The 15134-nt window shown below is 58.7% G+C and overlaps 1 protein-coding gene across 1 annotated transcript; it reads left to right on the forward strand.

Moving 5' to 3' along the window:
- Window positions 1-22: 22 nt before the first annotated feature.
- LMXM_07_0480 (conserved hypothetical protein) lies at window positions 23-14644 on the forward strand (the record flags this gene model as incomplete). Its single annotated transcript, XM_003872145.1, has 1 exon — window positions 23-14644. The coding sequence occupies one exon, from the start codon at window positions 23-25 to the stop codon at window positions 14642-14644; it is 14622 nt and encodes a 4873-aa protein (XP_003872194.1).
- Window positions 14645-15134: the final 490 nt, after the last annotated feature.

Here is a 15134-nt window from a genome sequence, read left to right on the forward strand (position 1 = left end):
CGCTGTCTCTGCAGAGGCTAGTATGGTGAATTGGTTTGTGCATCATCTCCTTCCTTTTGTTCTCTCTTTTCCCTTTGCAGAGACGCAGACCATGGAATCCAGTAAAAGTCACGAAAAAGTAGGCGGGCGCTTGGAGAAAGTGCTGCGGTACTACTGGGATGGTGTTCCTGTGCCACTTATGTGCAATGAAGGAAAGCAGCGAAGTCAAACCTTTGTGTGTCGGAGGCTCGCCTTCGCACCAGATTACCATGGCGAAGCTGTGGAGCTGCCCCTTTTACAGACACAAAAAAGCCAACTTTTTAAGACGCTTTGTGAATATGTTGATTCTCCCCAGTCCGTGAGCTGCCGCATCGGCTCCCATTATTCACCACACGTCGGACTATTTCGCTTTGATGAAGGAAAGCGGCCTCATGGCGCTTCGCATCAGGACAGCGAGTCAGGTGTGCGCGTACCCATAGAGTGCTGCGAGAAGTCCGATAAAGGCACGAATGGCGTCTCTATGGTACATTGTCGCATTCGAACGGCGAAAATGGTATCTCTGTACAAGCCTCTAATCAAGGAATACTTTCCCCTCAGCCGGCGCAGCTTGCGAAACATTTTGATATTAGCGAGCAGAGGGTGCACCTCTATCTCCAAGGAGGTTGTGGCAGGCGAGATATGCAACGTGAACGAAGCGTACGCAGAAGCAATATCAGAGGGTATCTTTTACTACATGTGCCTTAACCATCTGTTTCGAAGGATTTTGGCTCCACTTCAGCTAGCGACTGAACCGGAGCGCACCATACGCAGCATCACTTACGCGGCAGCTCAGGAAATACCGCGTTCGCGGGAGCACTTCAAAGCGGCCAAGGAGCAGCTCAAATCTCAACTGCTTTGGAATCCTCTCACTAGCAACTATTTTAGAGGACTAATGTCGATCTGGGAAGAGAAATTTTCGAGACTTCGTTTTCTCAACATTGATGTGACCGTTTCTTGCATTGACGTCGTCACTTTCCTCAAGCAAGTGTCCAAGGGGATGAGCTCTGCCGTTTCACGAATTCGAATCGAGTTTTACGCTTGCGTCGAAGCGCTGTTTTTTTCACATTGCAAAACCGCTCGTGAGGTGCTGCACTTGACTGAACGGGAGTATGAGGACAGCGTGTTCAAAAAGGTGTTTGTTGCCACAGAGATATTTTTAGTCAACAAGATAAGATCCCTTTTTTTCGATGCGCTGGATTGTCTTGTGCGGTTTTTTGATTGTGACGGCGTAGCCAACGAGGTCAGAATATCACCGCGTGCTCAACGACTGCCGTCCTTGCGTGTTGAACTAGTCGTCGGCGAGAGCTTCCAACCCCGAGCCCCATCTTTTTCTCTTCTGCTTTTTGGCATAGCGGAGCTTTTTGCAGAAGTGGAAAAGGGCATTAATGGCCTACCAAGGCTGGCTTGCGCAATTTTCCGAGAACCGAGGTTCGGCGACAAGAAACTCACCATTGTGTCGCACGTGGAGCTGGCCTCGTACCGTGCGTCGATCACAGGAGTGTTAGAAAGCGCATCAGTGCTGATTAACACGATTTTGTCCTCCTATAGCAAATTTTGCAAGATACCAGTGCACAACCTTGCCATTGCAAAGACGGGGACACCGCCGGAGGTGGTGGAGCTCGTGGTGCTCGCGCGACGAAACCTGGCCGATATTCGTCACATCTCTCGCGATGTTCTGTTCTACGGGCGCCTTGAGATCAGTTGTCGCCCGTTGCGGTTGGAGCTGACGCAGAAGTGGGAAAATTATTTGTCGGCTTTTGTGTCTGCATTCCAGAGCACCATAGTGAGTATTGTCGACGAGGCGAAGGCAAAGAGCCGTGCGATTCTTGACATGCTTCAAGCCACCCCTTCGACAGTGCAGGAGTTGGAGGAGTACTTGCGGAATACCGAAGCGGCGATTGCTTTGGCCGACTATCTTTGCGAAAGGAGCCACAAAGAGATCGCCGACAGGGTCAGCTGCATTGAAAACCTGTTTATTCCAGTCAACGAGCACATATGCCGCTCTGTCTTTGAGTTCAAGAGATTTCCAGGTGAGCTTCGAAGCCAGGCAAACAAAAGCGGCGACATTCGAGCCAAATGCACACCGCTGTTGAGGGGCAACCTGGAGAACCTACGGAGCACCATTCGTGACTACTACCGAACTCTTTCTACAGGCGTGAAGGAGTTGTACCATATGTTTGATTTGGACACTTGTGACATTGCAGCTCAAACTTGTGCAGAGCTGCGCAAGCTTGTCGCACGCATAGAAACAAGGCAGAAGAGTATGGAGCACGAAATGATGGTGCTGGGTCTGGCATCCGAGGACTCGTTCGATAATTATTTGCCCCTCATGACTCACTTCGAGATTATCGAGCAGTTTTGGATCACGGTGTTCAAATCGACAAAACTGCGTGAACTGTACCGGACGCCAGTATCTTCCGTCAACGCTAGTGCCTTTGTCGAGCGCGCCCGTGAGTGGCGACGCCTCATTCACAGCTCCATCCGCAACTTGCGCGCCTACCCCGTCTTGGTTCATCTCGGGCGCGAGCAGGAATTGGCGCTCGCCAAGTTTGAGGAGCTGGAGCTGTTTCTTGAACTCATCACGACGCCTGGACTGCGCAAGAGTCACTGGCGCGACATCGCGAAGCTGATCTCGGCACAGTTGCGGGATGACGTCATGCTGGTGACAAACATGACAGTTACAGTGAAGCGCTTGCTGGACGCCGGCCTGCTCGACCACATTGTCCCCTTGGCGCAGATTGTTAGTCAGGCTCGCTGCGACTACGAAGTGGAGAACGAACTTGAGGAGATGCGGAGCTATGCCAAGCGCACGCACCTTGTTGAAAGCACAGCAGCCAAGAATGACCTGAACGCACTGCTATTGCAGGAGCCTCAGCGTGAGATAGTACATCGAATCGAGGAGTACGTGCTCAAGTGCCGTGCGATGCGACGCCGGCCCAACTTGGGGCCATCTGTCCTGAGGTCCTTGGACGAGTGGGTTGACGCGTGTGAGAAGGGCCGCGGCGTGCTTTTGGCGTGGGATCAGGTGAAGGGGCGGTGGGTGAAGCTGCGCGTGTGTCTGTCCTCGCTGCAGAGCGCGGTCGCCGAGGGCATCTATTCGGCTGAAGAAGCGCGCACCATCACTAAAAGCCTCACAGTGGCTTCAGATGCCTTCAAGGAGTTGTGTGCGATCTTGCGCAAGCCGCAGTTTTCTCTCTACACAGCCATGATGCAAGACACAATCCAGGACGTCCTTCTGACTATCAAGTCGGAAGTGGACGATGCGGCTGAAGTGTTGAGGGGTGTGACGGAGCGCCGTCGAGCTCTGTTCCCGCGGTTTCGATTCCTGCCCGACTCGGAGCTCATGGGGTTTCAATCCGTGCAAAGCGCTCACAGTTTTGCCCACCTCTTGCAATACCTTTATCCGCGCATCACCGATGTAGAGGTGATAGACGGGATTGTCACTGCTGTTGTGGCGACGGATGGCGCACGCTTGCCCCTGTCCTCTCCCTTGGCGCTCACGAAAGATACCCCAGACACTTGGATCCAGTGCTTTGACCGTGCGGTGCGCGCCTCTCTCGTCGCTGCAGTCAAGGAGTGCGTGGGTGCGTATTACCGATGCAACCTGGAATCTTGGTTGCGGCAATGGTGCGGTCAGGTAACAGTGCTCGCGCTGCGGATTCTACACACGGAAGGACTGCGGCGGGCACTACAGCTCGCTGGGCAAAGTGGGCTGATTGCCTACATCACCAAAGTGTCAGACCTCTGCAGCGCTATCAGCAAGCTGGCGCAGGGCAGATGCGATAAAGGCGCGAAGGGTGGGCAACCGCGCAGCTACGAAGCCGTCGTGGCAGCCGCTCTGGCGTACGAGGAGTTCGCCTTGAGGGAGGTTCAGCTAGCGGTAGAATGGCACGTGAGCAGTGTCACCGAGCTGGAGTCTACTCGTGTCGTGCAGACTTTTCTTACACCGGCGGAGGATGGCATCTGCGTTCGCATGATGGGCGTTCTCTTCGACTACGGGCTGGAATTCCTCGGGCACGCCAACGCGCCGATGATGAGTGCGGCGCAGTGGGTGCAAATGGCGCCAGTGCTCGTCGATATGGAACTGTCCCGGAGTGTTTCGCTGGTGCGGGCCAGCGACGACGTTGCGGCGGAGGGAGAGGTCTTGGAAGCTGTCGCGCTGCTGCTTGGACGCTTCTTCTTTCGGGTTGAAGCCACAGAGCATGTGCCCACCGAAACGGTTCAACGTTTGCTGCGGGGGTGTGTGGAGGTTGGGGCGTTGGGGTGTCTGGTGCACTGTGAGGCCGTGCCGAGGGCCGTGCTAGAGGAAGCCGTTTTGCCTATTGCCACCGCCTCTGTCGAGCAGCGCCGTTCTTCCGTCTGGCAGTTGCCCTGTGCTGGAAAAGACGACATGGTCTCGGTTTCCGTGCACCCGCTGTTCCGGTTAGCCTTCTCAGCTGCTGAGCCGGTAGCGTTGCCCCGCAGTCTCGACCTCATCTGCAGAGAGGTGCGCGTAGCTCCCTTCGATGTTCAAGAAGCGCTGCATGATTTTCTGATTCGGACGGGAGTGGTACCAAGGGGTCCTCTGTTCGCTGAGGAAGCGGAGTTTGCCAAGCTCTACCGACAGCTACAAGAGCTGCATCCAACCGTCTTCACAGCACGCCAGCTGCGGGTGGTGCTGCGCGAGGCGTTCGCGAGTGCTGATGCGCGCGATGGGAGAGGGCCTACGCTCATCGGGTCGTCACAGCATCGAGTAGTACAGCGCCTTCTGACTGCCTTGGGAAGTGTTTTCACGGCTTTCTTCTCCACAGACGGCGAGGCGGTTAAACGGAGCCTAGAGACGCAGATCGAGGCGAAGCTACTGCTACCCTCGTGGAATGGGGTCGCGCCGCAGGGCTGGTGCGACCCGCCTGTCAAGCGAACCACACACAGCGCGGCAGCGGATGCCTTGCTTGAGCGGTTTACATCATGGATGAATGTCCACCGGCGCGTGCTCCTTGTCGGGCCACCGTTCTCGGGGAAGACGCGACTGTGGCGAACGTGGGCTGGCTCCCAATTGCCGCTGATCGTCTCCATGTCTCTCATATCCGCGGCGGACTTTTATGGCACCTCTACGGATCCTGGTTTTCTTTCCTTGATCACTTCACAGATGACGGCTCCTCGACACAGGAGCAAGGCTCCCGTTGTGGTGATGGAGGATGTCGGGGCGGCCTCATCCTTTGCACTCTTCCTGGGTTCTTGGCCGGACAGGGCGCGGGTGCTGGAGGGAGAGCCGCAGAACGGCAACAGCGTCATCACTAGCCCACTGGTGCGCGTGATTGGCACAGCGCAGGGGTTGCACAACGTTACACCCGGGACCCTCAACCGGTTTGTGATGATGTCGCTCGCGGGTCCATCTTCGTGGCACGAAGGGATCTCTCACGCGCTGGGCTCAATGCCTGACGCAGAGTGGGTCGCGAGGGTGCTGGAGAGGCTTTTGCCACCGCTGGTGGAGCGCGCATCGAAGGCCTCGCCCGAGCTCGTAGGAATGGCAAAGGAGCTGACAAACATGTACGCCGTGGCCCAACGCGCGGCAGCTCTGTGCACTCGATGGTACGCCTACGCACTCACGCTACATACACACAGAGGAGCGCTGGAATTGCAGGAGGACGAAGACGAGGTGCCGCTGCGCCTGTTTGCCGTGCGCTGTGCGGTGATGGCGGCGACGTGGTCGGTGGGACTCTCACTCCCCATGGAGGATCGCGATGTATTGAAACTGTTGCTCCTCGGCGCAGAGACGGACGTAATGAAGGCGCTGGCGGGCTGCGAGCTTTCTGGAGAGATCTTTCCAATCTTGTTGAGGGATAGCGTGAGTCCACTCGAGCAGGTCGTCCTGCCTCGTGGGTGGATATCGTTTGAGGAGGCTCTCACGCGCACCGACTTGCCTCTGTCGTGGTCAGCAGATACCCGCACCGATCCGCATCTCTGCGCGTGGTCGCAGGTGTTTTTGACACCGTCGCGAGTGGCGATACTGCGGGCGACGGAGTGTTTGATCAACTGCGGCCAACACGTTCTCTTCCATGCCGGCCCCGTGGCCGGCAAGTCGACGCTGCTGCACACTATGAAGGCGAACGAAGTCGATTGGGTTGTGCAAGTGTACGATGCAAACGGCGGCATGCGGCCCATTCACATCCAGCAGAGAATGGCAAGTGAGCTGGTGCAGCGCTGGGACGGATGCCACAGCCCAACTCTGGGGCGGCGACTTGTGGTATGCATCGACGATTTGCATCTAGCCCCGGTGGTCGCACGCAATGGCGGCGACGAGCTGCATACAGCCGCGATGACGCTCGGTGGGTGCTTGATGCGCTTCTGCGACGAGTTCCGTGCGATCAGCACGCCAAGGACTGGGACCATGCCCATCGCTAACGTTGTGTTCTGCGGCTCGAGCCTATTTCAGGCCGGCTCGAGGAGGCAATGCAGCACTGGGGCTCTTAGCGGGTGTGTGGATGTGCGCTTGCCAGGCTTCGACAGCGACGAAATCGCGTGCGGCGTGCACCTGTTGTGCAACTTGGCCTCTTCTCGAAAGCGCACCAAGGAATTTTCGCAAGGCTGCGCCACGTTTCTGGGGCTTGTTCATGGCGCCTACACTCACCTGAAACTGCGCGTTGCTGCCCTTGGGTCGTGCCCCGCAGTGGCCGTACCACGCCCCGCATTCACACCAGCTCCGTCTATCTCCGCAGTGGTGTCGTCCACGCCTCTGAACGCCACACATGTGGATGCATCGGCGAGTCAGCAAGGCAGCGTTCCGTCATTTTACGCTGAGCACCTCCGAGATGCTCTGCAGGCGGCAGAAGTGATGCGACTGCACTTTATCAGCAACGCGTCGGATGTGCAGGTTGCCACCCGCGTTTTCCTTGATGTGACAGCCTTCTACGAGGCGCAGCTGCGTGCGCCGCCATCGCCGAAAGTATCGCAATGCTCAGAATCGCTACCGTTGTCACCACCGCTGCCAATGGGAGCAGTAGGCCCGGAGGCGAATGACGCATCACACGGGCTGCACGACTTTGCAGTGGAGGCCGCGGAGCGCAGTTTGTGCGAATGCATCCGTGGCAGCGTCAATTTCAAAGGCTTGGTCTGTCAGCTTCCGAATCTCCCGGAGCCTGACGCGATCGCCGGGGAGGACGAGTCGTTCGTTGCGGACTGCATTGCCGAGTTTGAATATGCCTTGAAGGACGAGAGAGAGGAGGACCTTTCGACATTGGAGGAAAGGCGTGGGCCAGGAGGCGGGGCGAACATCAAAGGCGTTCCAACGCGAGGGGTGACGCGGCATGCCTCGGTGTTTGTTAGCTATCCAGACTTCCTCAGGAAGGCAGCGGTGCGGTCAGAGGGTGCACACAAGGAGATCCTGGTGCGACGGTCGTCCAGTGTGGCTGCGCTGAGTGGTAATTCGTCCTTGCGCGGATCCTTTACCATCACTCCGGGGTGCTCAAACGTGTTAAGTGTGGCGGCGGCAATGTATCAACAGCAGAAACTGCACCCCTCTTGCATGTTGATTACCCCTACGTACCAGACCACGTGGCTCACCACGCGCCTTGTGTTTCTTCAAGACACGCTTTCCGTTCCCCATGCGCAGGTTGTGTTTCTGGGAGAGAACGCGTTTGGTCTGCGCCGACTCTTCCGCTTGTGGTGCTCTAACACACATGTGCCTCTCATGTGGTTCCGAATGCATCCGTCTGCGTCCCCTGCAGAGGCGAGCGCCACTTTCCGCCATGACCTTCGCTCGGCCATCACGTTCGTCTGCATGAACAGCGTCCACGCGATCATTTACCTCCCTCCCGAGCTGCTGCGCATGCCGGAAGTGCTGTTGGTCGTGGACCTGCTACTGCGCAGCGGGGATGTATCGGGTCTTTTCACGGACGAGGAGCGCAATTCTCTGATGCGTGGCTTCCGTGTGACCCATCCGCGATCACTGAAGCCCTTTACCCTGGCCGACGACACTGAGCTGCGTGACCGCCTCCGCAGCTCCTTTAACTTCGTCTTCCACCTGCGTGACGCGGCAGAGGTGGAACGAATAGCGGCCGACTACCCTTTTCTGCGGCAGCCAAAGACGAGTGTGCTGCCGCTGTACACGGAGGCGCTGCGGAGCTCGTTGGTGCAGGAACTGGTGTTGTCCGTTCTGCGGAGCAGCGGCGGTGCGGGTGGCGACCCTGATGTCGACGGGATCCCCACCTTCGACAAGGCCGACACGAAGGAGGGGAAAGACGAGAGCGTCAAGGAAGGTGGCCGTGACGGGGGTGATTGCCCTGTGAGCCTGTCGCAACGGGCTGTGTGCAGGGCTCTGTGTGGCATATTCGCACATGTCTCCGAGAGACACCCGACCTCCTTGGCGCAGCTGGTTGAGTTCGCATCGCTGTACCGCGACCTGAGTTCGGCGGCGCGTGTGGAGGTCTTGGAAAGCGCTAGAACGGGCACGGTCATCATGGACCGCGGAGATGAAGCAGTACAGATGGTGAAGACCGTTTCGCAGCGAACTCGTGCAATCGCTGAGGGGCTGGGCGCCGAGCAGCTGCGCATAGCCTCGCTCTCTGAGAGGCTGCGCGACGAGGAGAACCAGCACACGACGCGATCCCTTGAGACACTGGCGTTCGGTGACAAGCTGCAAGAGAAGAGGGAAGCTCTCGCCCTTCAACGCGCAACCCTCGCCGATGCCCTGAAGAAGGCAGAGGAACGACTGGAGAAGGCCGCGCGGCAGCTGCGAAAGGCGAAGGCGAACAACATGCGCGCACTCGCCGTCTCGCGTGTGCCGGAGAAGGGTACCCTTCTTGTCCGCTGCCTTTACGCGGTGCTCGGTGAAGACCTTCCAAAGCACAACGACAACCCTCACGAGCTGTGGGGCAACGCCATGAAACGGGTATGCACAAAGGAGTTCACGATGACCCTGACAGGGATCGCGCCGAATGAAGACCAGACTGCCTTGAAAACCTGTCTCCTGCTGCGTGAGGAGCTGGATGCGGTGCGGTACGCTCTGGTGCAACCGTACGCCCAACTATTGGCTGACTTTGTAGTGGCGTGGGTGGACTGCGGGAAGTTCCGCGCTGAGGACTACGCGACTGGTGTACAGGAGGTCGGGAAGTCCGAGGATAACTTGAAGGAGGACGAGGAGCTCTACGCGACGCGACTGAAGGGCGTGGAGTCCGCTCTAGGGTCTGTGGCGTGCACCAAGGCTGAGATTGCTGCAGCACAGCGCTCCACGGAAGCGTTGCAGGGAGAGCAGCAGCAGTTGGCGGGCATCGTGGACCGACTGATGAAGTATACCGGACTTGTCGACCGCTTCTCACGATTTCTGACGGCGCCGGCTGACGTGGCGGAGCGCACGAAGTTTGCGCGCTGCGCCGCCGCGGACACTTTCCTCGTCTCTGCCTTCTACTCGCTTCTTGCCATGCACGACAAGGCGATGGACACGTACGTGTCCTTGCAGCAGTTTCTCATCGAGAAGGTGCATCCCAGACTGCACTCCACAGCGCCGCAAGAGGCATTCGCCTACATGCTGTACCAGACACACGCCCCACGCACCCGCGCGCTAATGTTGCCTGGAAGCGAGGACTTTGCGTGGGAGTATAGGGCCCTTTTCACGGCGCTGTTCAAGCGCGTCGCTTCGCGGTGGACTTTGATTGGTGCGGCAACGCCACTCATCGAGCAGGAAGTGTGCAAGTATCTGTCTCTCTCATGCAGGGGCTGCGTCGTCGTGTCGATGGCGGACACGTCGGCGAAGGAGCGGGTGATCGCGGCTATGGGAGCTGGGGAAGGTGTTCTTCTCCGTGACGTTCACGACCCAGTGTCGCTCGATTTCATCCGCTACCTCAACCCTCTTTACTCCAAGCTGAGGGCGCACTGGAACGCAGAGCTGGGTCCGCGGAGGGGGTCGACAATCACTGCAACCGGGCAGTCGCACCAGCCATCGGCCATAGCCTCTGCTCCCTGCCCTACAGACGAAGAGGACGCCACTGCACGGTTCGTCTCGCTGTTGCTGGAGGGCCGGGAGATACAGGTACACCCTTCCTTTTATATGGTGTGCACCTCCTCGCTAGCGGTACCCGTCGAAACGAACGCGGTCTGTGACGCCGTCAACGTCTACAACCTCTGCACCCCAATGCCCCAGCGGCTGTACTACGAGTGTCTGCTCCGCGACGCCGTTTGCACCACGTCTGTGTCCACCAAAATGTGCAGCATGCGCGAGGAAATAGCGACACAGCAGCAGGTCTACTTCAGGGTGCTGCAAGACTTTATGCAGGCACACGATGCTGCTGCGAAGCTTCTCGCGGCGGACATCGGCGACATCCGAGACGGGCTACGCGGGGACACGCTGGTGGCGGACACCGATCGCGCGCTCGCCGACGTCGACATGTACGAGGGTCAGCTGTCCCAAACCGTCTACTACGTGCAGAGCTGGCAGAAGGCGGTGCAAGAAGGCTGGGGCCCGGTGCTGCCTGCCTTGGAGGCAGTAGGGAGCTTTGCCGAGCTGATCGAAGCAGAGAAGCTGCAGCGTCCGTGGAGTGTGTCTGCATTGGATAAATGTCTGATGGATATTGTGCGCTTTCCCCCCGTGTTCACTCGCCACTTCGCGCCGCAGTCGTTCAGTGATCTTCCGGTGCCGCTCAAACGCTACTACGCAGCGGTGAACTACGTGCAGCGCGTGGTGGAGCAGCTCGCCGCCGGCTGGCCTGTGCCATTGAGGGGCATCTTCTCGCTGCTGCTGCTCGCGTCAGCGATGGCGGCCGCACCAGTCGTCTTTGCTGCGAAGACGGACGCGGGTGTGCTGACGGAAGCGCAGACACGAGTGCTACAGGTTCTCCTCCGAGAGGGACTCGACTGTGCCTCGCCCAGCACGGGAAGGAACCGGAAGGATGCCTCGATCAGTTCCTTGTCCTCGCTTCTTTTGCCTGTTGGCGCAACAAGGGAGGAGCTGCGCCGCGGCATGCTGGAGCTCTACACCACTTCTGAGGATGCTTTACTCTCCCATGTGGCGCGAAGAGGCAGCGCCGTTCCAGGCGAGGAGAAGGACCTCAACAGCGACCCCGAGGCTGATGTAGACGAGAATCAGTTTTATGTGGCGCAATTCTTCTCGTCCATGGCGGTGTTGCAAGTGGAGCAGGCAAACCACTACGCTGCCTCCCTCTATGGCACTTTCATGGAGTCCGTCACGCGTTTGGAAGGTGCAGTAGGTGAGCCGAAGCCGCCTGCGATACCACTCGCCGCGGACGGGCGCCTTGGCAAGCGTTGGATGCGCACGTCAACGGATATGCCGTCGCAGCGCATTGGCAGCGAGACACAAGAATCAAGCATGGCCAGCTCTCGTAGAGACGGCGGGAAGGACAATGCAGAGGAGGTGGAGCTGCGTGATGCCATCTCAGTGGGGATGCAGATGGAGCGGGCCGCGATGGCGCAGCAGCCTCTCTGCCTCATCACCGACTCAGCACTTACAAGCTCTCTGTCTTGGCTTCGCCTTGAGGCTGTGGAGGCGAAGCTCGCTTTTGTCTGGCAGGAGTTGACTCTTTGTAGGGCGACTACAACAGCCTATTCTGCTGCAACGGTATCGCCCTCCAAGAGCGGGGGACAAGGCGTCACGTTTGCGACTGCAACGCAGACCCTCATCTCGCTGACGAAGCAGTTCCGGTTCTCAGGGAAGGGCAGAGGCGTGTGTCTGGCGCTTGTCGTGGACGCAGATGTCAAGCGAGGCGTCCGCGACAAGGACGTACGCATCTTCAGAGAAGAGTTGCAGTGGCTACTCTCTCTGTACACCAACACCTTTCGACCGTCAGGCGGCGGCAAAGCCGGATCCGCAGTGTATCTTGCAGTGATTTGCTCGCCCGCAACGGAGCGGGTGCTGTGGGGAGGGGCCGCGGCTGGTCACGTGACGCCGTGCTGCTATATCCCGTTGAGTAGCATTACTCCCCAGCAGCGCCTCGTCCAGCTTCTCCAGCCGTCTCGCCGGTATTTTACCGACAGTGGTGTCGTGCAGGTTTGCGAGACGATTCTGCAGAACGTGGCGGCAGAGATAGCCCACCGCAGTAACAGCAACGCAACCCACAGGCCTCCTCCAACTAATACGATGCGCGTCCGCGGACCGACCCTCGCGAAGCTGACGATGTCCCATAATGCCGCCCAGGCGTCGATGCCGCTGCCAACGCTCCCGCGTTTCATCTCGTCTGGCGCCCTCAACGCCTTACAGAATGCGGTGGAGAACTTGCTGTGCTGTGCTCGTTTGGCGCATCATGAGATGGTGGTGAGTTACGTGGTGTCCAGCATTCGTGAGCGCATGCGCTGCGAGGGGAACAAACTCGGCTGCTACGTCGACGATCCAGCCCCGCTGGGGCAGCTGCATGACCTGCTGTCTGAATGGATTCTGGGGTGCTACGAGGCGTTCATTGCCAGCCTCAACAGGTCAATCACCGAGGAGGTGCAGAGCCCCAGCAGCAACAGGACTGCGGCGGCCGAGAGCACTGCTAAGGCTGAAGGCGCGTCCTCGAAGGGGTCCTTGAACGGCGACCTGAGCCTTCCGCTTGCATCGCAGTTCATGCTGCAGCGCGACGCGGTGGAGAGAAACGCCCTCCCGTACGGGCTCAAAGCCTACTACTATTTGCGGCGTCGGAAACTGGGGTGGCAGCTTCTTCTGGAGCGGCACGCTCAAGCGACACGGCAAACGTCACAAGAGGTCTCGTCCGTGAGCTCTCACCCCAGGGTCGAGCGCTTTACGCATGCTGTGCTCTCCATTATGACTGCAAACTCGAAGACGGGTGACGCACTGACGTCTCGCGGTTCTGCCAGCCATGAAAGCAGCTTGGTGGATCTCCAACTCCTGAGTGCCACTGAGTCATCATTTCACCTTGAGCGATCGAGTCAGCGTTCGGCGCAGCGGAGTCTGGTGGAGCGCGCGGTGAAGCAGTGGCGCACTGGGCTGTTTGCGATGGCCCGACAGTTTGCCTTTTTCTTCATGTCTTGCCGCCCACGCGACGACACACTTCCGGCGGTGGAGCAACAGGCGGAGTGGACCATGCTGCGTGCCTTGATCGGGATCCCAGAGCACGGCAACGAGGTCTCTTGTCTCTGGGGGCAGAACAGCGCTGCCTACTCCGACGGAGAAACGTGGCAGACGCTTATCCTTGATGCGCGCTACCTTGACCATTTCCGGCTGGAGGCCGACATTTTCCCGTCTGATTTGATGGAGCTGTGCGGCGAGGCGGCGGCGGCGAGACGGCTGCGGCGCATGCAGCTGGACAGCCTTTTGGATCTGTGCTTTCCTGCTAGCACCAACAACACCTACAAATCGAGCACAGCGGCATACAAGTCGCTTGTCGGTATTCCAAGCACCTCTCCTGCCATCGCGGCGGCGGAGGATCTAGGGCGGCTCGTGGACACGCGAGATGATCCAACCAGCGACTTGGTTTCTCCTGCTGTCCGCGAAGGTGCCGTATCGAGGTGTGGGGAGTCACCGCTTCATTTGCCGGCGGCGTCCTCATCGCATCGGGCTGTAGTGGCGGACATACTGCAGGCTTTTTCCATGGGCCTGTCACCCCACGCCTCAGTCACCGTTGGCGAGCTGTACACGCAGGTGTGGCTGCCATCGCTGCGTCACCCTATGCTCGATCTCGAGTTTCTCACAACGATTGTGCGTCGCCCTTCGCCGTCGCCCAGTGATTCCGCCACAGAGGCACGAGCGGCGCACGTCACGTCGCGGGACGATAAACCCTTCGCTGATGGCTTGTGGGAGGAAGGCCAGCAAGAAGGTCACTATAGCTGTGCAGGCGAGAGGGATCACAACGCTGCTGTGAGTCGGCTCATTTTGGTGGTGACGCAGCGGCGCTATCTGTTTCCGTCCGACGTGATACTTACGGGTGCTCGACTGTCTCTGGGGCTCGTGAGGCAGCTGGGCGCGCAAACACAGTGGTCGGGGGGTCGGGGTGGCGACGAGACTACCGCACGGCTGACGGCGGGGGCGGTGGTGGTGGTGGTTCGGAGAGTCCTGGTCCGACCACGTGTCCAGAGCGTGGAGGGCTGTTCGGAGAGGGTGGAAACGCCTGCTCGAACAGCCACCGACGAGGTGGGGATGTGGATGTGGCCGACAACTTCATCGTGGGACACAACTCATAGCAGCTCGCAGCTGGGATGGTACGGCGTCACGTGCTCACGCCTGCCGGCCGACGCGCTTCTGTGGGACACCACGATCGTGTGCCGTCCCACTGCGACATCTGTTGTTCACTCCTCGTCCACAGCGTCAGAGCCGCTGCGACGCCGAGAGGGTGCTTCAGACAGCACGTTCGTCACGGAGGTGGAGGAGTTGGCAAAGACGGCAACACCGAAGCAGGCGGACCTCGACGCGCCTCGTTCATGGAGCGTTACGGAGATTCCGGTGCCTGTACGGTGGCATCCTCTCTCAGGGGACTCGAGCGGGAGTGTCAAAGGAAAAGGTGCTAGCATGTTAGAGCTTTACCTCTGTGTCGAGTACGAGCCACTAGCGACACACAATGGTTTCGGGTCCGATACCTCGAACATCTCCCCATCGTTGTCGATGACCACCACCACCGGCGCTTGTGCCTCCTGGGGCACTCGAGGAACCTGGGACACACTGCACCTTCACGAGACCCTGGACGCCTACGTCTGGATAGAGTGAAGCAGAGTTCTCGAGGCACGCACGTCGTGCACGCGTGAGTAACGCCAGGTGAAATCTGTGAGCCCGTCCATCGCTCTTTTTTCCTGTCTGTCTGTCTCTGTCTCTTCTGCTAACTGTCGTGACCTCTGATGTACATAGGCAGCCAAATTTTGTGCGCCTCACCCCAACAACAAGTAGCAACACAGGAGCAACAAAGGGAGAGAGGGAGGGGGGGGGGAGAATCCGATGAGCTGGTGGTGAGCACGGCTTTGCCACCGCGCAGTCAAACAAGAGTCTTCTCCTCCACTAGGTGAGTCATCGTTTTCTCCCCCCTCTGTCTTGCGTGCTTTCCGTGCGCTGGCTGAGGGTGCTCTCTTGCAGGTTTTCTCGCCAGGGCTCCAGCGGTGAAATAGACGGCTGGATAAAAAGGAATTCTCTTACCTTCTGGATGCTCCTCTTCTCTCGGACTGTCCAGGGACCACGCACACGTGCTTTCGTGACCTTGTGCCTG

Source organism: Leishmania mexicana, chromosome 7 (assembly GCF_000234665.1).
Source record: "Leishmania mexicana MHOM/GT/2001/U1103 complete genome, chromosome 7".
Classification (NCBI taxonomy): domain Eukaryota; phylum Euglenozoa; class Kinetoplastea; order Trypanosomatida; family Trypanosomatidae; genus Leishmania; species Leishmania mexicana.